This window comes from Mus pahari, chromosome 2, assembly GCF_900095145.1.
Source record: "Mus pahari chromosome 2, PAHARI_EIJ_v1.1, whole genome shotgun sequence".
Lineage (NCBI taxonomy): Eukaryota > Metazoa > Chordata > Mammalia > Rodentia > Muridae > Mus > Mus pahari.
In genome coordinates, this window is record NC_034591.1 from 56,422,968 (window position 1) to 56,450,104 (window position 27,137).

At 43.8% G+C, this 27,137-nt stretch overlaps 1 protein-coding gene across 3 annotated transcripts in view; it reads right to left on the reverse strand.

Moving 5' to 3' along the window:
• The window catches only part of Dgki (diacylglycerol kinase iota), a 449,040-nt gene that overhangs the window by 238,753 nt on the left and 183,150 nt on the right, over nt 1-27,137 (reverse strand). For all 3 annotated transcript variants that reach the window (XM_021190110.2, XM_021190109.2, XM_029534779.1), the window contains exons 4-6: nt 14,877-14,951; nt 13,572-13,628; nt 4,726-4,791 (exon numbers count right to left, since the gene is read on the reverse strand). In XM_021190110.2, coding sequence (XP_021045769.1) covers nt 4,726-4,791; nt 13,572-13,628; nt 14,877-14,951 — 198 coding nt within the window. The remainder of the gene's footprint in view (nt 1-4,725; nt 4,792-13,571; nt 13,629-14,876; nt 14,952-27,137) is intronic.

Here is a 27,137-nt window from a genome sequence, read left to right on the forward strand (position 1 = left end):
AAGGAAGGAAGGAAGGAAGGAAGGAAGGAAGGAAGGAAGGAAGGAAGGAAGGAAGGAAGGAAGGAAGGAAAAGAGTGTGGGAGAGAGGGAGGGAGGGAAGGAAGAGGGGAGTGGGAAGTAAACTAGCTTACGTAAGATTTACTCTCTTAGCAAAACACCAAGTGTCTAAGACAGCTCTGTTGACTATAGAGACCATGCTATACAACAGATCTCTGAGACTTACTCATTCCGCATGACTGAAACACTGAACCCTTTAACTACTACCTCCTCCTCCTTCCTGCATGAACCCAAATGACAGTACACTAAGTGAAATAAGCCAGACACCAAATAAGGACACCATGAAACCACCCCCATGCTCCACAAAGAGTAAAGGGATGGCTGCCACCATTCCTCCTGCTCTCAGCTACAGACAGGAGAAAAGCCAGGCTTCTGGCCATCTCTAGACAGGGTCTGCTCAGAGAGTTCAGACAGATTTTGCACCAGTCTACACCTCCTCCGTGACCTTCCCATGACTAGTGGTTAAAAGCCACTTCTGTTGCAGCAGGACAAACATTTAGGCAAGCAAACAAAACCAATCCACATAGGTTCACCCATGTGCTCTCCCATCCCACAGGCCAATAGCAGAGTGTATGGAAGGTTGATTCTGGTGCACACACATTTTTAGAGCACTATAGAGTTTCATTTCTTTAATGGAACATGCCCCCGGTGCTCCAGGTAACCATTAGCCATTATTTCTCAGCCTATAATCCCATTCATTGTGACTTCCCAACTGTCTCCCCTACAGTGTTTTTAATTACCTTCTCATTTACCTATTACAACAGCTATTATGTGTACTTTAAGTGTGCATTTTACATACTACTTCCCACATTTGTCTGAAATTAGTTGTTAGCAGTATCCACTGCGTCACAGAGTAGGTTTCATGCTTCCCTGCTATATATACTCAACCTTCTGAAATGCATACATGTGAAAGTGCATATCCTGTGAACAAATAGTTCATACGGACGTGTATCGTTTAGTTAGGGAAGTGAAAAGCATCAGAACCTCAGACCCATGTTTCACTAAATATCATGGTATAAAAAAATTGCTTTCAAGATTTGATGCCTAGGGGATGGAGAGATGGCTCCACGGTTAAACACACCGTTCTTATAGAAGATGTGGACTCCGTCCCCAGCACCCTCATGTGGGCTAACAGCTGTCTCTAACTCTAGTTCCAGAGAATCAGACACCCTCTGTGAATGGGTTCTGTGTGCATGCAGTGCACAGACATATGTGCAGGCAAAACACCTATACACATAAAATATAAATAATAGTTGTAAATGCTGTTCAAGTATGTTTAATGCTTTAAAAATATTAAATATTTTTAAAAGTGACTAGTGAGGTTTTAAAAGCAGTTCTTTTGTTTTACCATGTTTCCATGTTCCTGATCAAAGAAACTCTCAAACTGTGATTAAGAAACATGTCTTTACAATTACACTAATTTGTAGGTTTAAATGTCTGGAGGGTCCATGCAGCTATGATCATTAATATACTTTTCCTCTACATTTTGACATTTGAAAAAATAGCTTTAGACAACTCGTTGCTGTGTGCATCTGGGCTGAATGAACACAGTGAATCCGTGAAGAGGAGTTAGCTACAGGCAGACTCTGCATGTATCCTGGCTTTAACGATAGACTGCTGATCCTATATCCTATAGTACAAAGTTGCCCTTTATGGCCTAACCTTGGGTTCTCCTTTGTACTGGTCATTATTGACTGGTACCAAATGAAGATCTGTATGTTCCTAGCTGGGAGGACATCTCAGCTGGTGGATCTTGTGACCCTTGCAGGCTCTAGTCTCTTCTCCACCCCTGCCGGCAGTCATCTCTGTGGGCCTTGTCATCTCTGTGGTTTCCCCGCCACACCCTCTTCAGTTTACATATTCTCTTTATCAAACCTTCATCCGAGGGAATGATCTGAGTGTGAGTACCTCATCTCTTTCTGACTCAACTCTGCCTCTTTCATAATACAAAATCATGAATGACAACGTAAAACTATTCACCGTGGTTATAAACTTGGTAATCTGGGGTTAAGCTCATGTTGAGAAAACTATGCAATTCCATCATGGAACAGTCCTCATGGGACAGTCACTAACATACACACACACACACACACACACACACACACAAACAGCCCAATTCGCAAAGTTCCAGAGAACAACACTCCAAATATTTATTTTACTGTCAAATTAAAACGTAGAGATTGAAACCACCAATAACCCACTCATACTAAAATCCTCAAAGTTTACAAAACACCAGAAAATACACACAATATTATATATAAATAAAGCCTTCCTAAGTGAAGTGCTTGTTATTTAATCCTATCCCAATGAGTAAGTTAACAGAAATAAAGGGCATACCCTCCCTCCCTCCTCTCCTCTCCATGAGTGTTCCTTCCCTTGCTTCTTCCCTCTCTTCCTCCTTCGCTTCCTCTTCCTCTCCCTCCCTCCCCACTTTTGTCCCTCTCCCCAACCCCACTCTCTCCACAGTGTGTGTGTGTGTGTGTGTGTGTGTGTGTGTGTGTGTACATGCACATGCGTGCTCACCTCTGTATGATGGAGAGGCTGGGTAGGGTTTAGAATCTAAGAAAGTATAACAACTGGCAGTAGTCCTAATAGAAATTACATAAAGCACCTGGGCTTGAAGTGATTTTCCAATCCCTTCCTCTGTAAATGAGAAAGGCTATTTATTATCCAGCAAAAAGACACATATCTAAAAACATCAATCTCATAACTGCTTGAGCCTAAGACTTTATAGGCAACAATACTATAAACACGGGAGAGGAACACAGCCATTTTTTTTTTTAATGGGAACAGTGTGTGGTGGACCAGGGCCTGTCCACTGATACCTGTGGTGTTCAGCAAGCTGTGAGCATTTGTGGATGCTGCCTAAGAGCACTGGCCAGGGAAGGAGGCTAGGCCATAGCATCACAGGATACAGAGAGTCCAGCACTTTCCTGCTAGTTGACTAAGCCACCATAAAAGGAGGCTACAAAGAAGATGCAATACGGCTCCAGGGAATAGTCCTCACAAAAGACAATGTGTTTATGGGTTCTCATTTAAGCGAAATTCTTCCAGTTCTATTATAACCTGAACTGCTGAGTGATGCGAGCCATAGAGTTCTCCCTCCGAAATGATGTCTTTCCAAAGAAAGGAATGTACTCAGCCACCGCATCACCACAATCCCATCCTTGACTCCCAAAACTGTTACCCTAACGTTAGTCTCTTTTCACATCCCCTCTCTTCTCCCCACCCTCATCCCCTCCCCCTTATAGACAGCCTACAATCCCTGAAGCAAGACACAGTAATCCCTAACTCCACACAACGGAGAAGAGACACGTGAACCCAGTGCAGGGCACTCACATGAGACCAGAAGGCCGACTCTCTTCTCAGGGACAAAGAGTCCACCTTTCTCTCCAGCCCCTTCTTTCTTATCCCCTCTCACTTCACTCTCCACCTTGAACACACTCTGCCTGTCCCCTTCCTAGACTAAAGAGCAGCTAACTGAAAGCCACAGTGTTGAGGAGAACAAATGGTACTTGTTACAATGGAAGGCCATGTCCTAGAGCCTTCCAGCAAAGAACATGGTAACCAAAGGCTACAATGTGTTTTCTTCCCAAACACAAAGGGGAAAACAGCAAAAATCAATACAATCTTTCCATGTATCTCTATATCCTGCCCCAGACTCCCACTATATCTGTATTAAGATATCTCTCTCTCTCTCTCTCTCTCTCTCTCTCTCTCTCTCTCTCTCTCTCCATCCATCCTTCTATCCTTCTATCTATCTATCTATCTATTGATCTATCTATCTATCAACTCAGCCTGATGCTTGACTAAAGGAGTAAGGTGAATAAGTAAATAAATGAGCAATCTATTGAGGAATCTATTCCCCAGAAACATAACTCCCCTTGACTGGAGCACATCTGCTTCCTACTGACAGCCTTCAAGTAGAATCCATGCAGTGAGCTACCCATTCATTGTCCCAGCAGACGTGGTATCTGTGAGGTCAATCTTTGTACACAGGGAAATGCTGTGTCTCAAAGAGTCTCAAATAAGTTGAGGTCAGCACAATAGAGAATCTATGGCATTTTACACCATCTAGTCACAATACCCACCAGCCCAGACCCACCTCACTCTTTCAAGAGGCAATATATCCTTAGGGGCTTACAGAATCACCACTGAAGAAAACATCTTTTACCAGAGACTGGACAGTGTCTCTCTTGAGAAATCTAGAAAAACTGACATGTTTCCAGATTCTAACTATGGGGTATTCTAGAGAGTTCTGCACAACATTGTATGTTGTGATATATATGCCCACACAAATATGTATCAGCTTAACCACCTTTTTGTTGTTGTTATTGCTGATCAAATGAATAGGCTAATCTAGTAACCTTTAGGAAAGACTTGACAAAATGGGAAAACTTCAGCTTTCAAAATCCTTGCCCTACTGCAACCATATCTGTGAAAAATAAAATCATCATTTCCTTTTATTTAGATGGCCATTGTTTGTAGAGAATGCTAGAAGAATGAAAAAGAAGACTTGAAAAAAAAGTCCTTTCAAAGGGACAAAAAAAAAAAAAAAAAAAAAAAAGCTGCAGGGGACGTGGCATCTAGAGAAGGACTCATCTACCTTGGGTGCTCACCAAGGCCCGAGGAGCCCGCTGCAGTGGCCGTGGGTTGCTGGGCCCTTACCTTACCACACTGCTTACATTTTCCCTCCTGCCGCCTCCTGTGGACCCAGTGGTGACGCACAAAGTTCTGCGAGAAAACAGAGTGAAATGAATACGTTTTAATTGGCAGTCCTCGGTAGTGATCGCTTTGGACGTTTTGGAGTGTGGAGTTCTATAAACTATAATCCAAGCCCACATAAACACAAAAGCAAACAAACGTGTGTGGGTGTGGCAATGGCTAGTTCAGCAATGAACACGAATACACCCAGAATAAAAGCAGTTCGTTCTCCATTCAGTGGTCCTCTGCACTGTACAGTCCACTTCCTGCCCTCCCCGCCCCCAGCCTTGTCTCCCCAGTGCATGGGACACAGCAGCCTGCACTCACTGCAGGTGTGTGAATGTCCTGAAGTATCTACACCTGGGAGGGGACTCTGGCCCATAAAAGAAAAACCTGAAGAGTGGCGAAAATCTGGAAAACTGATGAAACAACCTCCAATACAACTGAACAAACGCACAGGTGATGCTTCATGTGGCAGGGCACGCCACACTGTACCAAACCAAACCTTCTGACTACAAGGAACTAAAAAGATGAACTTCTCAGCATCAACTCCTGATGTGGGACATTGACTTGAGAATCACTAGATAAAGTGAAAGAAGAGAAACGTCAAAGAAAAGCTATCGAGGACAAGAGGATTGGTATGTGGGTGACAGTTGCTTGCACGCCATCCTGGGTCATCTTAAACTAGACTAGCTTCCAGGGTCAATTCTTGTCATAAACTGCTGGAAGGTCTTTTTCATCCCAAGTAGATAGTCATCACTGGGTTAGAGTCGAGCAATCTCAACCTCTAGCTGTTAGAGGGAGCTACACAGGGGACTGGGATCTACAGCAGTGAAGATGAAGAGAGGCCTTGGAGTGCCTCACCTCTCCTACACTAACAGCATGAAGTGCTTCCCTCTCTTCGACTCTTGCCCTTCCTTCCATGATAACAGCAAGACTCATAGAATTTAGCCACAGACCATATTCTGCCTTTAACAGTACTCTTAACATATGTTGCCAACAGATTGCCTATTGTTCTAAGTTTGCACAGAGAAAGCCGATCAGCCCAGAGCCACACCATCTTGAATATATCCAATAGTGGAAGCCAAGCAGGGCCAGGTCTGGTTTGGATGGGAGAAAATAGACCACTGGGAGGAGAGAGGGAAGGAGAGAGGGAGGGAGAGAGGGAGGGAGGGAGGGAGGGAGGGAGGGAAGTTGTGTCAAGGCATGAAATTACAGGTGACAAGAAGACCTCCAACAAATATTAGCATTTTAAATACTGAAATGTCACTGATATTTCTCTTAATAATGTCAAATCAATTTAAAGTAAAATAGAATAGGACCCCTGGAGGGATAATGGTCTTTTGATGGTGGTAAGCTATAAAAACAGAAGGATCCCATCTATCAATGTCATTTCCATCTTGCTTTTCCCACTGCTGTCATTCAGTGAAACAAAGACACAATTTTACATTGTCCTCAGGAAAGAACTAATAAGAATAGCTAACCCTTACTAAGTAGTCCTTCATACCTTTAATCATATTTTATGTGTAGTAATTGTTTTCATCTTTATGAGGATGATAATGCATAGAGACACTTCTCCGTAGGGATGTACCAGGAAAATCCCAGAGCTGTCAGAATATGAAAATGTCTCAATATGGATCAGTAAACTGTAGCTTAGCGTCCTCACATCTCCCTGCCTCCTCTCCTGCTGTCATAGCAACTGTGGCCACACCTCCTTCAGCCCTAAGAACCACATCTACCTCCTCATTAGTAACTAACTAGTATGGAATTGTCTGAGTTGCCTCGTAAGGAGACCCTCTTCCAGTGAAGAACTTCAAAAGACGGTGCTGGGCAGAGGTAAAGCCAGATGATGGGCAGGCTTCAGCACCTACATGGACCAGTTCCAGACAGCAACTGCAACAATGTGTCGAGTTGCTGGTGTTTATCTCTTCCGCTCAGAGCAAAACCTAAACTGACCTGGAGAGAAGGTTATCCTGCTCATGCGGCAGTGATTCTGATGCTGAGCCCACTGCCTCCTCTAGAGATCATTCCCTGCTTAAGAAAGCTGTCTAGGGAGGACGGGAGTTCCTATCCTCTTCAGTACACTCCAACTCCCACTGTGCAGGGCACCTCCTCCGAAGATCTGATTTCACTTAAAATGTAAAGCCAGAAGGAAAAATCCCCACTCTCAGTGGCTGGGAGTGGGTCCTTCTCCCTCAGTGCCTTTGTCCCTCTTCTCTGAAAGATGAGATTCACTACCTCCTCATGAAATTCTAATAAACAACTGCAGTGACAGCGGAGAAAATGTTGAATATATTAAAATGGCAAATAATAATTAAAAGGCATAAAAATATTTAACATAATAGCTATTAGTTTAGCAATGACTGAAGGAAAATGAACACTATCATTGATGTGAAGACAAATCCTGTACTTGGTTGGTATCACACAGTGATGATCAAGACGGGAAATGTTGGGAGAACTGGATGCAATTATCTATGAGAAATCACAACTGACTCATGGGATCAGTTAGCAATGACAGCTCCATTCAAAAGATTAAACCAATAATTTCTACAAATCAACAGGATGTAGAAATGAAATAGATGACTTGATCATTTGTACCACAACATAAACCATATGGCAAGCAGACTTATGATATGTCAAAGTTCAGTCCATCTATGAAATTAAAAAAAAAAAAACTTTATAGGAAACATTTTTTTTGTGACTTTATGTGACTCTACCTTTAGATATCATTAAGATTTCCTTTCCTCAGATCAGATAGGGAACAGGAAGCGAAGGCACAGATAAATAACTGATAAAAACCGAAGCTATAGGGGAAGCTGCGGAACCCACTGCAGCTTTAGCTGTATGACTTGAGATGCCACACGTCCTTTTGCTTAGAGTTCTTCTTAAGCTTAATTCAAATTTATGCTGTGGCTTAAACATCACTGAAACTAAGTAAATAGTCAATACATGTTTATTGAAATGAATAGAATCCTAAACCTTATTTATTTGACAATTAAACCATGTGGTTACCACCTTGGAGAAAGAAGACCCTCAGCTGTCTTCATCAACAAGGAAAAAGAGAAGACATTCACTATTGGTCTCTAACCCTTTTTCCCATGGACTTCCAATTTTCATGCCATTTTCTTCTGTCTGTTATTCATTTCTCCTGAATTATTAGACTGAAATCAGATTCTTCACACTTTTTCCTTTAGATGACTATGCAGAGCTCCGGAATTGTTGAGCTGAAATTAGATTTTCACACTGTGTTCTTTTGAGCACGATTCCTATATCTTCCATTGATGAATTGGCATTTGATTTGAGAGCCTTACACTGCACATGGAACTGTTGATATACTGTTATTGAGAAGGCCAACCAAGGCTTCTAAAACAATGTATGTTTACTGTCTATCATAGTTCTGAATTATTTATATATCCACTTTGAGTACTAGGCAAAGAAAAAGCTATGACTTATGGTGTTAAAATATCATTGAGACAGAATTACAAGGCTCACATTCATTATTAGGAGCAGAAATACACAATTGCTCAGTTAGTTGGAAACAGCCAATTCAATTCAAAATATTATTCACTGAGTGCCTGAAAAAAAAGTCTTAGGAATCATAATCCAGTCCATACAGATTATGACCAAGAAAACTGAGCTCTGAAAGGCAGAACCTAGGAGTCCAACAACTACTCATTGAGAAGCTGCCTGACAAAGGTAGGGCTCAGCGAACAGCAATCTTGAGCCTCCAGATTCTGACTAATTAATAGGGGGAAAGTAGCGGTAGATTTGAGCCCAGGTCAAACCAATTCGAATGAGTATATTCTTTCATTTCATCATTTCATTGGGTGACCAACTTAAAGTCACTTAATTAAGAAACTCGAGTGAGTTGTGCTCACAAGCCTCATCTTCAGAAGCCCTTCGTAAACCAAGAGTGCTGACAGTAATTTTGCAAGAAGTGAACCTTCTTACAAATACATCCAGGCAGCACATACTCATTGATCGCTCGATCCCTCTATATTCTGGTACAATGATTTTGGGACAAATTCCATGGGTAATTCCTAAGGTCCACACTAATGGAGAGAAACACTGTCAGACAAGCCAATGGAAATAAATAATCAGGACACACAGAATGACCTGAATGAACAGGACAAGATATTTAGCAAAAATGGACAAGCTCAGTCTTCATAGGGGTCAACAATGAAGAGCTCTACAGTGGGTAACCCCAAAATATTCATGTGGTGGAATTCTATACCTGGAAATCACGACCAGGAGAAGAGACCTTAGCAACATACTTAGGTCAGGAGGATGGAGCCCTCATCAACAGGATCAGTGCCTTGTAATGGGGACCCCAGGGACCCTTTGTCTCCTTCCTCCATATAAGGATATTAAAAGACTGCATTATGAACCCTGCAAGCATGTTCTCATCAGCACACCATGCTGACACTCAATTTTAGACTTCCTATCCACTAAATCTATTTAAAACAACAAAAACAAAACAAAACAAAACAAAACAAAACCCCAGTCTCTTTATTGATAATGAAACCATCTATGGTATTTGGTTATAGCCCCCAGGACTAACTAAGACAACTCTGAGGGTATGACATTTGAGCTGAAAATGTTTTAAAAAGAGGCTAAGAGATCTTAAATATTGCCATAGAACACTAAGTATTCAAGAGTGGGAAATACCTTGTCACATGCCTCTGAAACTTACAGAATGTCTCTTTAGCAGCTAGAAAGGGCTGAGACATACGAATGGTCATAGCACACAGATCTTTCATGCCTGGGATGCTATAGAAACCAGCGGAAAGGGTTCTGGTCTGATTTTAATTTTTTTTTTTTTTTCAAAAAATAGCACTATGCCCCTTAAATCCTCAGTAAGGTGGAGAAATAATTGAAGACTCATGGAGAAGCACTTCAGTGGCCATGAGGGAAAACATCCATATCTTAGTCAAAGTGTCTGACAGCAGATATGCAAGTAAACGGATGGATCTGAAATACATTCATAAACAAAACTGACTGAGCTGACAAATGAATTTGAGATTGAGAGGACTAGCGAGCAAGAATCAATATGAGCCTCACCCAGTGTTTGCAACTGGAAAGCTTATTCTATAAGGGGAAAACAGATGGGGGAGGGTGCTTTATGGCCATATTGTGTGGGTCTTGATCTATTAGTTTCAGATGACCATGATACGTTAAATGGACATGTCAAGTGGAATATCAAGAAGTGTAAATTGGTAATAAATATAAAGGCAGGAGTTGTCAGCTCTCCTAATGGCAGTGGGCAGAGGCCAGAGAAAGTAGACAATTGCTAAGCCCAGGGGGCCCTGCAAAGATGTAGAGGCTGGGGTGGGCCACTGAAGGCCGGCTGGGATGGCCAAGGGAAGGAAAAGGTCTGAAAGAGATGAAAGAGAGCCCCTGACATCAGAGAGGAGGCCCTGAAGGACAATGGGTTGTGTGAATGTTCTGAGCATTTGTGTGAGATTACACTAGTTTAGAAAAATACATATTGGATTTTTTATATGATTATTAGCAACATTGACAGACACAGTTTCAGAAAATGAACTGAATAAAGACAACGGCAAGTGAATGTTTTAGAAGATGACACACTAAAAATAGTCCATGCAGATCACAGAAGCTTAGCCATGAACAGAGAACTGAACAGCAGAGGGGCAGAAGCACACCTCTACAGAGTGCTAGCACTTCTCTTTTCTCTTAGCTGGAAACCAAGCCAGCATGCTTTGGCTGGTGGGCGTACTCTAGACACAGACATGGCAGAAAAGGAATAGAGACCAAGTCCTTGGCAAGACTCTCAACAAAGGTCCAGTTTTCAAGAGAAAAGGAGCCTTACAAGCAGTGGGAACCTTTTGGATACTTGCGATAGAGATGTTTTACATACGGTTGTAACTGAGAGAGAGGCTGAGGGAAAGACGCAGAGAGAAGGGCAGGAAACCAATGGCAGACATGTACATCCCTCAGTAGGAAATTCAGTACTTCCAACTCAAGAACAAGTCCCCCACTCCCCTTGATTTTCCTACGGAAAGCATGTTCATTAGAGCTGCCTCTGAGTAACCTTGCAGCCAGCACTGCCCCTCAGCAGGGGTCACCAAAGGTGGGCCAACAAGACCACTTTCTACCCTTGCCCCAGCTGTTACCACTACATTGGACCCACAGTGGGAGAAGCCGACTGATAAGAGGGTGACATTCTCCTCTCCCACCCCTCCCACCCCCTTCCCCTGCTGTTCTTAACCCTCTCGTTTTTGTTATCATAAAACATTACTCTTTTTTTTTTCCCTTTTAAAGTTTTTGAGTGCCAGGCGTGGTGGCACACGCCTTTAATCCCAGCACTCGGGAGGCAGAGGCAGGCNGATTTCTGAGTTCGAGGCCAGCCTGGTCTACAAAGTGAGTTCCAAGACAGCCAGAGCTATACAGAGAAACCCTGTCTCGAAAAACCAAAAAAAAATAAAAAATAAAAAATAAAAAATAAAGTTTTTGAGACATATCTCACATACTGTCCAGACTAGCCTCAAAGTCTTAGACTCAGGGAATCCCACCTCAGTCTCCTGAGGCTATGAGTGGTCGCCACCTTGTCTGGCCTCTATGATGTCTTTCTTTCTTCACTATGTTTCAAACTGCTGTGGTCCTCTCTGTTCTCAGACATTGCTACCCTCACTCCGTATATTCCTGTAGTCTCATAGTACTTCTCAGTCTCGGTATGTGCTGACCATTTGTCGGTAAGATCCAAACTCATATTCCCACACACATATCTACTCGGCAAATCCATCTGGGGGCAAAGGGGGGACTTCAAACCTGATGCTTCTGCAACTAAACTCACCATCTCTTGTTAATTTGTTGTTGTTGTTGTTGTTGTTTGGGTTTTTGTTTTTGAAACCCCAGTTGTTCAATTTTACCAATGAAGACTTAGGAGCCAGATCCTGGGGTGAAAACCTGCTGGCAGAAAGTACCCAGGTGGCTTTCCTACCCCACTGCTGTCCCAGCAGGAACAAAACCTCCCCCACTGTATACTGTTGTTAACACCCTGCAACTCACACCCTCCTTTCTCTTTCCTGGGTTTTCTTTCCCTGTCAACTGGTTGCTTGCTCTGCCTCTAGACCTATCTGGCCTTTATTTAATCCACTTACAAAAAGATTTTTGTATTAAAGCTGCATGCTGGGGCTGAGCCACGCCCCAACAACCTGTTTACAACAAACAGAAAACTCTTAGATAAAAGGTTTGTGGTAGCTGAGCCACACCAAAATCTTAGGGTTCACAACGTGATCAAACAGCCTGCGACCACCTCGCAAAGGCATCTTCAAATCAGATTAGTTCCTCAGATCACCTTCTTCCCCAATGAATCGGTTTTGCTCAACAGAAGCTTGATTGATTGCAGGGATAACTCCCTCTCGCACCCAAAACCCTTCACTAATCCCTGCCAATTTTACACCTGCAGACTCACCTTACCCGAGCATGTTTCTCGAAGCTCAGATGCAATTATTTCTTAATCTCTACGGCAAGGGCAAGAGCTGCTCTAATTTCTCTATGTCCCCATCAGCATCAACCCTGAACTACATGATGTTCCCTTCACACTGCAGGCTGCATAATATATTCTACTTAGATGTGCACCTGAAAATGTGCACCTGAAAATCCCTGATGACTTCCAGCCTGCTTCCAAGGACCGACTTCCACTGTCTAGCTCTAACTCTTCTCCCAAGTCATGCATCTTACTAAGCTCTAACCGGGTTTGTGTGCTGCTGCTGGTTCTGTCTAAATGGTTGTCTCCCTGTATCTCACATTGCACCCTTTGCCCTAGAAAAGTCCTGAAAGATTCAATCAGTGCCCACATCTCCCAGAAAGCCCATTATCTGGCCAACTCCCTCTCCCACTCCATCTCTCTCTCTTCCTCTCTCCCTCTTTCCCTTCCTCTCTTCCTCCTCCTCCTCCACCTCTTCTTCTTCTTCTTCTTCTTCTTCTTCTTCTTCTTCTTCTTCTTCTTCTTCTTCTTCTTCTTCTTCTTCTTCTTCTTCTCTCTCTCTCTCTCTCTCTCTCTCTCTCTCTCTCTCTCTCTCTCTCCCCCTCCCTCTCTCCCTCTTGCTCCTCCTCCTTTTGTGGACTAGAGAGTACAACTTGGACCCTAGTTCTAAACTGTCTAGAATAATGGGGAGGTGGGAATGTTGCAACTCCTCTCACATTCTCTGAACTTTGTAGCTGTCTCTTACACATAAAAGCAAAGAAAGCAGTCCTACCTCCATGCTAGCTCCTCCTCTCCCCCTCACACCCTTATTACCAAACAGACTGTTCTCCATTAGAGTCTGTCTTCACAACCCAACAAAAGGAGATGCTCTGAGGACTGAACCTAACTGTGCATTACTTCACAAGTGAAAATAGTAGAAGAGGCAGAGAGAGAAAGGTGCCCTGGGTCCACAGCACTAAGGTTGGCTCTGAAGTCAGCAGCCCAACTCCAGCATGGACATGAATAACCAACAACTATGCTGCCCCTCACCCCCAGAAGAGCTTGGACCCACACCAGAAGAGAAACTGGACAAACCCCAGGGAAAGGATTTTGTTTGCTTACACCTTGAGTTCCACCACTCCCCCAACCCCACTTTTCCGTTTCACGTGTCAAGACTGGCTCCCAAACCCACTCCACTGACAGAATAAAGTACAGTATACTGAAGGGTCCTGGAGACTCTGTACTTATTGATACATTAAGAAGAAACTGCTGTGTAAGGAAGGGAGACAGACATCATTTGTCAATCCTAGGTGAACCCCTGGAAGATTCGGTGTACCAATGAGAGTTCAAGGTGCTCGCTGAAACAACTCACACAACTCACTTCTCTTGGTGATCTGGAGCTTCCTTCCCGAAATGTTGGTTTACATCTGAAATTAATCTGCCATTTGAAAAGAGAAGTATGTTATGTTAGTGACGAGCATCAGGCTGAAGAGAACTACCTGAGACCAGAAAGCAACCAATCGTGGTAGACATCAAGGCTATAAACCAAGCCCACGAAGAATAAGGAATCTGTTCTAGTCTGCCCCTACTCCCCCAAAGCATATCACTAGATGATCCACAGAGATGCAGAGCCATTTCACACCTCCAGTCGGCATTCCTGCATTCTCATTGTTACAATCTAACTTTAAACACAAAACATTCTTATAAGGCCCATGAATCTGAAAAAGGGAGACCAAAGTCAAAGGTAAAACACGTGGCAGCTGAAGCTATCTGGGTGAGTTGGGTTGGGGTTTTTTGTGTTTTGTTTTGTTTTGTTTTGTTTTAAATAGAAAATATAAACCTGAGAAGCCCTAACTGCTGTGATAACCATTCAAACACATGTACAGACATTCCCTGTAAAAGGACTCAGCACTGCCTTGCTCTGTGGATGAGAGGTGTCCTCGTGGGCTCTTTTGCTCCTGTATAAAGCGAAGTAGAGTGCAGACGAGAAAAATCTAGTCCAAGTGTTAGGCATGGCTGTGAGATATAGGTTGACAGCAGCTGGAGGTGCTGGCGAAGCTAAGCAAACATTGTACAAAGCTAAAATAGTTCCCCACTGTGATTGCCAAGGGCAGCACAAGAATATAGATCCCACCCAGCGTCTCGCCTGGACAGGGAGGAGGAATTATAAATGAGAGCGGCAAGCAGCTCTCTATCAGAGCTCTGCCCTTCCCCCAGATGGTAAATGAATAGACTATTCAGAATCCACTTCTGGAGACAAGATACCACCCTTGGGATGCCACTCCCGGCTCAGCCACACATTTCATGCTGCACCAGCAAAAACCGCTGCCCATGAGGTCTGCAGCAGCGTCTGGGAGCCGCTTTCAGCTGGCTTGGCTAACTCTCCCTTAGAGCGACTTTACGAAGATGTAAACTCACTGAGAGAAACTGGGAAGCTACAATCTTAAAAAGCTTATTGTAATTTTTTGCCAAGCTTTCCCAAAGTTCAATGCAACATAATATCAAATCAAACCCCGGAAAACAAGACGATGGACCTTTATATATTGTCTTTTCATTGTTATTCTGGTAAGTCATCCTGAACTCAACAATTTTTTTTTTTTTTTTTTTTTTTAAAGTTAGACATTGACACCAGATCTTGGCAAGTGACCGAAGTCAACACACTCGTCGGCAGGTGGCGCTCGCTTACCTTCTCTAGTTGCTCAATGCAGGCTGTGTGGACCACGATTTTGCAGACAGCACACTTCCTCCTGAGAGCGGATTTCTACAACATTCAATTCAAAAATACAGGAGAGAAGTGTTAGCTGGCTGTTCTAGAGACATCCCTGGAATGAACACGAGACTCCTTAAATTAAGCAAAATTGTAAATGCTTCTGTTACTAAGCGAATTGTAAACCCCTAAACACATCAGGGTAACTACCCACCAAGCATACCAGTGGCCTAGACGGGCTTCTTCCCATTATAACAGCAATACCCGTTACAAAGAGGGCTTATAACATAAACCAAGGTCTTTATTCTGTTACACCAGCTTTATGTGTTACGCCTGAACAACGAAAGCACTGTCCTTAAGTTTTCAAACTCTTTTGCACATTCCAACCGCGCTCTTGAGGGACAGAGATACTATTCTTAAGTCTTATGTACAAAATAAGCATTCCATCCATACTCTCGGGGGCCGCATCTACATGACTGGTCGCTTTAAGCTTCTGTTCTAGGCACAAATCCCTTCTGTGCTACTTGGGTTTCTACCCAAATCTTCGGGAGCAAGATTACAAGTCCGGATTCCCACCCAGGAAACAACAATAACAAACCACCAGCAACAAGGAGAGCGTGGGCCACTGGTAAGAATACAGGTCTTGCTCTATGCCCTAACGGGCACATCACAGATGGTCATTCACTTAACCTTTACAGCCTTAGGAAGTAGGGATAGCCTTTATCTATCCCTGCTTCACAGGTGAGAAAACCCACACACAGCCAGTGACTTGGTCCAAGATCGCCCAATTAGGGCACAGCACACTCAATGTGTCTGGCTCCTAAGTGCCATCCAATTTTGCCTTGATTTCAGGCACACGTTTAAATTCACTGTGAAAAGCTTTCTGAGCTCGATCTTATCTCCAATGATTAAAAACTGGAGCATGGGCTAGAGAGATGGCTTAGTGGTTAAGAGCACCGACCGACTGCTCTTCCGAAGGTCCTGAGTTCAAATCCCAGCAACCACATAGTGGCTCACAACCATCCGTAATGAGATCTGATTCCCTCTTCTGGAGTGTCTGAAGACAGCTACAGTGTACTTAGATATAATAATAAATAACTCTTACAAAAAAAAAAAAAAAAACCAACAAGCATGCTGCACGTAGAGAGATGACCGTGTGGGCTCCTGATGTCACTCCTGCCAGCATCGCCTAAGGATGTGCAGAGGCCTCTACGAGGACATGCCTGAGTAAGAGCTGCCTGCTGGGGTAATTCTGTTGGATGGTAGTAACCAGCACGGCAGTGAATGCAGCATGCAGTGTGTGAGGATCTTAAACTTTCTAAATACTGTAAACAGTAACTTTCTTCAATAGACTCTTCTTCAAACCAGAGAATGCCTCCCTCAGGTGATGAATTGGAATCACATAACTAACAAATCACTTAATAGGCTAGCTGTTATTTTTTATGCTAAGACACAGCTGTTTTGAACCTAGCACTAAACACACGCGCACACACACACACACACACACACACACATAGTATACACACACACACACACACACACACACGTATATGTATATGTATATGTGTGTGTGTAATTTAATAAACTAAATATTACCCGAGACAACAGACATATTTTGAGCACAAAACCTCATAATAACAGGAGATTATCAAAGAGCCCACATGGGAAAGGCTGGGAGTGCTTGGGCATTTGGAAGGTGTCAGTGTAGACTGCTGGCAACCTGTGAGCGATGGCTGGCTTCCCTGAGGAAGGACAGTGGAGCGCAGTGGGACAGGTGAGGCGCACACCTAACACTGCTGTGGATACAGGGCCCTGGAGAGACAGACGGCCCTGGGGATGCTGGGGAAGGCAGAAGAAAAGAAACTGTCGCTTGTTATTTCCTCTGTGGACCCAGCATCCAAGCCTGAACATCAGTCTCTGTGGAGACCATTGATAGCTATGTCTCCAGCTCCCAGTCAAGTGCACAGAACACGCCAGCAATAACACTTGAGTGTCTGTGAGCTCTTAATGTGTGATCCCCCCTCTTGGCTTCGGTCTTCTTAACATGATGTAGAACAGTAAGTATGTTTGGCAACTAATTTTTCAAACAACAAAAGATAAGGAAAACTCAGAAACTAAGGATATTGCTCCGAGTGTCTTCCTCTATATCCGAAAACAGAAGGAGGGCTAGGGAGGAAGAGGAGAAAGAAGGGGAGGAGGAAGAATACACACAACCATGAGGGGAAGAATATGAAACTGAAGAATCACAACAATAGCAGGAGTCCTAAAACAGCAGCAGCAATCATACAGCCTGACTGCAAATTTTCCTAACTAGAATGCTCATAAACAAATAGCCATTGCTCTTCTCTTCCCTATTGGTGTCCGGGTCAGATCTCTGCTTGAGCACTACCCACAGAAAATACATGTGACATTTGAGTCACGCCACTAATGAGAGTTACCATGAAGCTAAGGAAACTGGAGTTGATCATTGTTCTGGCCCCTCTACCTACCGGATCCCTAACAGATTACAGCACACCTATGCCGGGCAATGCTGCTCAAAATGGGCAAACATTTAGGATGGATTTCCAGTACCACAGTACCTGGAAAGCATCCTCATCAATGAGCCCTATCTCCCTATGTTATTGTGCTTAGGGTCCTCTTATGTAGTCTATGGGAATTCTAAGAAGGCACTGTGTATTACAAGAAAATTATCAGGCTTCTGAGTCATTGAATTTGGACTCATTCCTCATTATCTGCCTTGAACCCAAGAAACATTACACTGTGCATCCTCAGCTTTTAAAACAAGCCTGAAAAAAAAAAACCCAAAGAGATACTGGGCTTGGTTGAGGCGTCTTGAGTAAAAGTTAGCTCCTCGTGGGCAAAAGAACGAAGTCTGAGTTCTATCTCTGGCTCGTGGTGGTGACATGACTTCCTGGCCTGTGTGGGGGAAAGAACACTGAATATTCTGGCCTCCTCTGTTAAGAGTTACTCCAACTTGACCTGTCAATCATGTGGCCATGAGTCCACCTCTCAGGAAAATGGATTCATCTGAAGACATGTTAAGGAGACGGGTGAGGAATAAGTATCCCTTTAATGAGATAATACACCTCTCAAAAGCTCCTCCTCCTACACAGCTGCTTACCACATGAGGCAAACTTAGTCTGTGGACTTTCCTGCATTCTAAAACTATAACCCTTTTCTTTACTTTCTGTCCAGAGGTATAAATACGCCTTCCCTAATGCTCTACGCTTGCTTTTTCTAACGCCCCACATTCCTTCCACCATGTAACTACTTGGTGGCCTCCACTGTAGAACAGGCTGGTTTTCTTGGACCCAAAAGGTATGATTTCCTCTCTCCCTCTTCTCCATCTCCCTCCTCAAGGCACTTGTCAGGGTTTACAGCTTGCTTCTCCTGTTGTTCATTCTCACAAATTCCAATAAAACCATCCTCTCGCTTTCTTCCATTTCTAAATTCTTTTATTAATGAGACTAAGAGCCCATACCAAAAAAAAAAACAAAAACAAAAAACAAAAAAAAACCCCTTATTTTTCTAAAAACATGTAGATGAGAGAAAGATAAACACTAGCTAGGCCCTGAAAGTTGTGTATATACACTGAAACCAGAATACACACCTCCTCCTCTCCTTGATTTTCAGGTGAGAATGTTGGGTCAAAAATCATTTCTAGAACAAGGGATCCTGGTTCATAAGAGTATAAGAACCACAGGGTTAATATATATCCTCAGTGTTCTGGGTTGTGTAAATACACTAACATCATTCATCTCGATTAATTCAAGCATGAGAATCTAAGGATGATAACTTATGAAAGAAATATAGTGTGAAAGTCCTAAAGTGGATTTTTGTAAATAATACCGAATTTTAAAAGACCTTCTTAAAATATGCTTCTGGGTCTTCTGATGCGGAATACCTATGCATATCATAACCTGGGCGCCCATTCATGACCCGTGTGTGCATAGTTTATGGTACTGCAGAGATAAATCCCTTTGTCTAACCCTCTGACCTCATCCCTCCAAACTACTGCTCAGGCGCAGCCTGCTCAGTGACAGCTTCTAAACGGCGTTCATTCTGGAAAGTCAGGTAATTGACGGTTGCAGCCCTGGTGCTTGCTCTTCATTATCATCTTAATGGGATTTGGAATAAGCCTGGGAGATGCACCTTTGGGTGTGTCTGTGAGAATCATTACAGACAGAATGAACTGATGTAGGATCAACAATGGGCAGCATCTCGTTTAGGCAGACTGGGGCAAAAGCAGGGCGGCCCAACCTTCCTCCCACCTGCCGCCCGCCTACATCTTTTTCTCCCTGAATAAGCATGTCCTGAGCTGTTGCCACCATTCTCTCTTGACTTCAGATTCCTGCTTTCTCGACCTTACATAGACAACACCGTGACTCTCCGGGGCGTCTCTGCATTGTGCACTGTGCAGCTGTTGGGTACAGCATCCAGGGAACCAATGTCAGACTACCTAGCCCCTACCACATAAGCCAGTTCAGTAAGACACACGCACACGCACACACACACACACACACACACACATGCCCTGCCTCATACAATAATCATATCGAAAGCTAGGTAAGTTCTCAGTAACAGCCCAAGGTCTTTTTCCACAGTGGTAAATACATGGTTTTATTTCCTCCACTGGTAGTAGCTATTTCAATGAATCTAACATGCTAGCTGCTGACTTCTTGGTTTACCGGTTACACTTTTCCAGACAAATACCCAAGAGAAACGGTTAAAAAGGGGAAATTTTATGTTGGCTCACGGCTTCAGGGCTCTCTTTCCAAGGTTCCATTTGCTGAGCAGAGAATCTTGGTGGAGAGGCTTGCCAGAGCTCACCCCATGGCAGCCGAGAAGGAGAGAGAAAAAGAGAGAGAGAGAGAGAGAGAGAGAGAGAGAGAGAGAGAGAGAGAGACCGACAGAGAGACAGAGAGAGAGATAGGAGACAGGATCTCCCCTTTAAAGGCATAGCCCCTGAAATCCGCTGCCTCTGACTAAGCCCTAACTGCTCATTCAGCAAGCACTGAATGAGAGCACATTCATACAGAATCCAACTCCTCAAAAGTGCCCGAAAACCATGCAACACGTGAGCCTTCAGCAGGATGCTTCACATCCAGCCACGTCACAATGTGTCAGGAGGCCAATGTCTGAATTGTTGAAACTCATTTGACACAGCTCAATACCAAGTGTCTGGGCAGGTGCTGCTCAAAGTTTTGCTTAGTTATATGTAACTTCTTAGTTTGAAGATTTAAATGGAACACAGAACATGGTTTCTGTGCTGTGCTCCTCAGCTCACGGGCTGATCTCTTGGCCTACGGTTTGTGGCCATAAGGATGTGGATCTTTTACAAGGTGGGGCCTGGCGGGCAGAACTGAGTCATGAGGTCAGGCTTTGAGTCTACCTCTGGCTCACATCTGCTCTTTCTGCCTCCTGCTCTACCACCGTGTATACAAGCCACCAACACAGACTCCTGCCACCACAGACTGAGCCACTTCACTGATGGACTGAATACATTTTGAAACCTTTCCTCCCTTATTTCTGTCAGGCACGTTCATCACAGCAACATATAATTACCAATACAACAGGAAGTACATTGAGGATACATTGCATACTGGAATCGAGACACCTAATTACCAATACAACAGGAAATTCAGCAGGAGTACATAGCTTATTGGAATCTAGGTGCATGCCAAACACATTGACATTTCCCCAGCAAAAAAAATCTAATTGAAACCAATGTTTCTTTCACTTTGAGAAATTGGATCAAGCATAAATAATTAACACAGCATGTAAACAGCTGTTATATTTGTATATAGGGGTTCATTGGTTATAGAACATAACACAAAAAAACATGATTTAAAAACTATAGACTGTCTGAGACGCTAAACACGTTTTAAGAACTAAAATTATGGGGCCGGAGAGATGGCTCAGAGATTAAGAGCACCGATTGTTCTTCCTGAGTTCAATTCCCAGCAACCACATGGTGGCTCACAACCATCTGTAATGGGATCTGATGCCCTCTTCTGGTGTGTCTGAAGACAGCTATAGTGTATTCATGTACATAAAATAAATAATCTTTTTTTAAAAGAGAACTAAAATTATAAAGAATGTATTGATTTGTGTTAATCAGGGAATTTAAAAGCTCTCTGGTCTTGCTGCACTAAAAAACCATCAATGCCCTTAATAAAGGTCCCAGTTTCACCCTCACTGGAATTCTAAATAAGCACAGTAACCTGCAAGTATGTATGTGGGGCAGGTGTCCTAGCTGCTTTAACAATTATAACGTAAGTATGAGAGCAACTGTGTGGTTTATCGCCCAGTGTATCTCACTTTGGACGGATGAAAGCGTATTAGTACTTAGCCAAACAATGATGCTGAGCTTTAGGGTAGGGGCGGGGGCATGACAAACTGACTAGTAGAGAAGACACATGACAAGTGCTGGCTTGACACTCTATCTGTTCCCATGCAGCAAGCTCTGCTGGCACTCGGTGTAGGCACAATTCCTCACCAAACTGTAGCTCTCTTCAAGTCAGGCATAAAACTGCATGCACTTCCAGGGGCAGAAGGATCAGAACCAGACCCTGGTGCGTGTGTGTCACTGTCTCATAGAGGGTTTACTTGCAACCTTATCCCACCTAACAATGCCTCTTGGTTATAACTCCCTTGTCTGTGTGCAGCCCCCAAAGGAAGATCATTTTCCTTCCTTTGAGTAAGAGATAGGATTTCTAGGAAGTTACAATGAACTGAGTCACAGCTCTGTTTTGTAGAAAGAGAGAGGAGGGGAGGGAGGGGCAGGGCAGAGGTAAGAAAATTGGAACTGGAAAGGAAGAATGGAGATGGGGAGGAAAGGAAGGGGAGGGTGGAAACACAAAACAGAGCTGAACCGAAGAAAGGAAGGGTGAACGGGCACGGAATGGGAAGTGGAGGAGCATGGCTCGGGGATTTGGTGACTCCATTTGATAGGCCTAGGGTTTAGGAATGGATCACACCTACTTCCTGCCCAAGGTAACTGAAGTAAAATGTTTACAATTCTCAACAATCTAAGTCTGAACTCAAGAGGTGTCGTGAGACTAGCTGCCAGCATCCCAGTAAGGCAGACACCCAAGCCTTAGTTCTCCTTAACAGTGGAGCTATGCACTGCACACTGACTGCAGGCCAACTGGACTCTTAAGAACTAAGTCTATCTGCCCTTGCCCATCTCCACCACAAGTGAAGAGGGCAACTGACGAGCCTCCAGGGCAACGCTTTCCCTGACTCAGCAGGACCGGGGGTTCTGGTCACACCAGCCTCCTCTGATGGTTCCCAGGACACCTGAACAGGTATACAATGCAGAAATAGCGACTCCTATTGATCCTTGCTTGTGAGGACATGGAGAAGCTTCCGTGAGAAAGAGGGGCTGGGCCACAGAAAGAGCTCCAGACAGGAAGCCATAGTGCCAGGAGCCGAGAGAGGTATTTAGGCCACTCTATGGGGCCTGGCCTGGGAAAGAGAGAGGTTAAGGTAGCTGCTGGTGGTGGTAGGGGGGGGAGGAAGGAGAAAGGGGGTGTCTCTGGAGATTTGCCTACCAGATACCTGGTCCCCTTGGCCTTCCGGGATCAGAAACTGAGAGAGTGCCAGGAACTGAACAAAGGAAACAACAAACCAGGCAAGCAGCTAAAGTGGTTCCCATGCCCCACCCCACAGGCCCTGAAGCCGAGCAGCAGCAGCTCTGGTGGGAGGGTGGAGAGGAGGGCTCATACTCCCACGAGGCTGGCATGATCCTCTGATCCTCTTTGGACAGAGGCTAAAGGAGGATGAATGAAGCCTTTAGAATGTCAGAACTATGGTATCCCTCAGTGGGAAACAGCATCTCCGTGCCACGTGAACAGAACTTCGTTGCTGTATAATTCAAGGTAAATGAGCACAAGAATTTTTATTTATTTAATTTAAATTCTAATTAGAAGAAATGGCAAGCATCCTTGGCAGGTCCTGCTCCTCTGCGGAGCCTAAGATGCAATCTGCAAATCGGCATTGGGGAAGATGAGGACTGACATTATCTGAGAGTCCCACTTCTGTGGCTTCAGAGCCCAAGCTGAACCCCCACCATCCTCTGTGGTATCTCTTCTTTTCTACTCACATAATACAGAACACTTTAGAAAAGCCAGGAGGCTGTCGGCTGCAATTCCAGCACACTCTTATGAGAGGATCAGAGACCATCACCAAGTCTTTGTGTGACAAAGGGACCTCACGACCTTAGACAAAAGAGCGCGTGTCTGCACGAGTCTGTGACTCATGTGGAAACTCAGGATGCCCTAGAAGTTTGATTGCAAGAGACTGGCACTAAGAGAGAAGTTGCTAGCACTCATCCTGATTCGTGCTGGTCCTGCTAAAGAAGAGACCTTCATCCATCATCACTGTGGACAGCACAGTGGGCACTGCCCTCTGGTAGGCTATGAGGATAATATCGTCACAGAGGGCTCTACCAAATATTGTAGATGCTAAATGATCCCCAAAATACCTCAGAATATTTAGGAGAAAGGGCAGCATGGACAGCTGGATAGCAGGTGGAGAATCAGACAGATGCACTAAACCCCTCAGGCCATGCATTAATATGTAAAGATGTACCTGAATCCCACTGTGTCAATTATTGGTGACCACGATGGTCCTATAGAAGTATTCCCCATGTGACCATAACAACCCATTGACTACCAACTTTTCCAAAGAGATCACCATAACTTGTGTACATACCACAGAGAAAGGACAATGCAAGCAGTAAAGAGAAGGGAACCTCAATTTTCTGGGGAAAGTTGCTAATATCCTGGAGAAGAACTTGAGATATAATGTCATAGAATATGGCAGAGAGACACTGTGGCTGAGTTAAAGAAGTGGTTCAGATAATAAAACAGTGACACAGAAGAGAGTAGGGGCTCAGAGACTGATTCTGTGAGAAAGATCCAAAAAAGATAGTCAAGTCTTGATTTCAGTCTTAAAAGACAGACATTTGGAAACTTCAATACATTCCAGTAGGGGAAGACCTCAAATCTTGTTTTTTAAGAGGCACTAGGCACTGTTGTCTACTAAACCAATTTTATTATTGTGCTGGGCACAGGTGACCATTTCCATGTGTTATCAGAGGCAAGATTTGGTGGCTAGGTGTAAGGTGGGGGGAGGGGTGGAGCAACCCAGGTGTGGGGAAGGACAAGTGGAAAGAGAAGCTCAGAGGCACAAGGACATGGGGGATATTTGAGGGGTGGCCAGGGTACCAGCTTTGGGTATCAGAGCACATTCACTGGCAATCATTAATGATTAAGTCCAAGCATCAATGGCAGAGCAGACTGCATGGGGTCATTAGATTATAGTTAAGATGTTGTCTTTATATCTTCATGAGAAGAAGCCACTAGAACTGCAGGAAAAAGCTGATCTAGAGTGACAGGAACGGAAGAGAAAGGCAAAGCAGGGAACAAGCATGACTGCACTGGTCAGCTCGGTCACTGTGACAAAATACTTGAGATAGTCAACTTAATAAACAAGAAGGTTTCCCTTAACTTGTGATTTCAAACTTTTCAGTCTTCAGGCCTTGGACCCTGCTGCTCTGGGCCACAGTGCATTATCACAGGTATATGTGGCAAAGGTGGCTGCTAGGAAACAGAAGGAGACACCGAGGGACCAGGACTGTTCAGAGGCAAGTCCTCAGAGACTCACCCTCCTTCCATTAGAACCATCCCCAAAAGGTTGTACCGCCTCCCTATAAAGCCACATGCTAGGAGTCCAAATCTTTAACACAAGCTTTAGGAGGAAATGCTGGACCCAAACCACAATAGTGACTGAGAACAGCTCTTTCCAGTTGACCCCAGGTCTCTGCCAAGGATGGCTGTAACCTCTCACACTTTGACCCTCTTTCTCAATAGAACAATCTGTAGTCCAGGATGGCCTTGGCCCACGCCCTGATCAGCTCTGCTATGCAGTACACCTGGTTGACTGCACATGTAACAGTTTCCTCCTGGGCTCTGGTTGAAGTGCCTTGGAGTACTTCAATAAAATCCATTTAATATGCACTTTCAGCCCTGCGTTTTGTTCCGAGGGACATCAGCCAAAGGATTCTGCTTGTGAAGTGCTTCTGTTCCCAGAGAAGCCTCGGAAATCTTAGCTAAGCTAGGACTCCTACCTAAGCTAACGCACAGAAGAGCAAATTGCACAACCTCCTAAGCAACACTCAGAAAGAATTGGAGAAAAGCACCTTCCCGACATTGTTCGGGCACAAGTAAAAGGTGCATCGCTCCTGTAGCAGCCAGTGCATCTCCCAGTTCTCAACTGAGAAGAAAACAAGAACCCAGATCTTAGAAGAGAAAGCCGACGGAGGCAGTGGGTTTGTGAGCTAAGTGACTGTACAGATGGGGGTACTTTTCTTCCTCCTGGAAGTAACAAACCGGGTCTCACCCAGAAAGCGATGCGGTGAGGACCAGATTCCTGACGGTAAGTTAGAAAGAGCAGCATCCACTCCTGTCTTCCTCCATGTCAGGAGAGACACTACCACTAGAACAGTGGAGAGTTCTTCTTCTTTGGGATGGAGAAACACGACTATGTAGCTTAACTCTTTGCTCTTATATTGCATTTCTCACTCTTTGAAACTGATTTACGCTAGCATAAATAATATTTTTAGTACATTCCCAGAGTGAAGAATATTTTCACCATTAACAGACCTCACATACACCATGTGTTTTCCTATAACGTGCAGTAGCTTATACCACATGTTTGCATAAGCACATTCTTTGGTGTTTACACAATAATGAACTTGCCTAATGACTTTTTTTTCAGAGAATATTCTGAACATTAAACAGGACAAGACTGTAGTACAAGGCTTCCCTGAAGGACTTTACTAGAAAGCTACCACATGAATTCCAGAACTCCTTAGTGTGGGATGCAGTTGAGTGACTACTGCATAGCACTGCCCTTTTTGTCACTCTACCTAAAAATTAGGTCTAGCTATTGAGACACTCGGCAAATGGACCTGTGAGTGCGCCTTCTGAGAAGTGTGGGGAATGGCCCTGTAACCGAGCATGAGCTGCCACAGCTGAATAAAGTGGCATCAACACACGGATGGATCTGAGATGGAGATGCTACGCTATGGCTTTCTGTTCCCCTTCACTGACTGGTCCTAGGTGTCGGTCCTCATTCCTCTTGCACAGCTGTGATACAAGGAAAAGGATTTCAGCCCAGTGACTCAAAGAAATCCCCAGTGTTGTATTGATATTTGTATTTCCTCTGCCTACCTCTTGTCTTACCTAAGAACAAGTCTTATCATATTCCATGAGCACTGTTACTGTTTCTCTGGAGGCTGTTGCTCTCTGCTCTTGTCTCCCTTACAGCCTTGGATCTGTCAGTCTTTTCTTTCTTTTGCCATACTTGCTTCTGTATGCATCAACAGATAGTCACTAATTAAAAACGTAATCATAGGCAAATTTTTGCTGTCACTACTGCTCCTGTGGCTCTTCTATGTTAGAGCTGTATGCTCTACTGAAGACTTCATTTATATTACAGAACAAAGCTGCCATATAGCTTAGAGTGAATTGAACTTTACTAACTTATGTGTAAAGTTGTCTTTACATACATACATACATGCATACATACATATTATATATATGATTACAATTTGCAGACACCAATAAATAGGACTGACAGGTTGCAAACACACACACACACACACTCACACTCACACACAGTAATTTAAGCACATAGGTATAATTGATGATGGATACATGTATTTCAGAAGTCATAAGGTTGAGAAGTTAATGGGAAATGGTATCCTGAGGTCATCTCAATGGCTTTCTCACTTTCCAGGGTAGCAGGTCATGGTCACAGCAGAGAGTTTAATACTAACTAAAAATATATATAACTTAAACTGCATTCCTTGAACATATAAAGCATCATTTATACCATTTTCCTTGTTACACAGTTATCAGCTTATTTTGTAGAAACAGAATTATTTTATGAGGTTCACAGGTGAATGTTTCCAACCCCTATTTAGAGGTATTTGCTTTAATATATATTTCCATGTTTACTGAAGAAAAACAAAAAACAAAAGCATGTCAATCCAGGCAGTAGTGATGAATGCCTTTAATCCTAGCACTTAGGAGGCAGAGACTCAGATCTCTAAGTTCAAGGCCAGCCTAGTCTACATAGTGAGTTCTAGAACAGCTAGGGATACACGATCTGAAGGAAGGAAGGAAGGAAGGAAGGAAGGAAGGAAGGAAGGAAGGAAGGAAGGAAGGA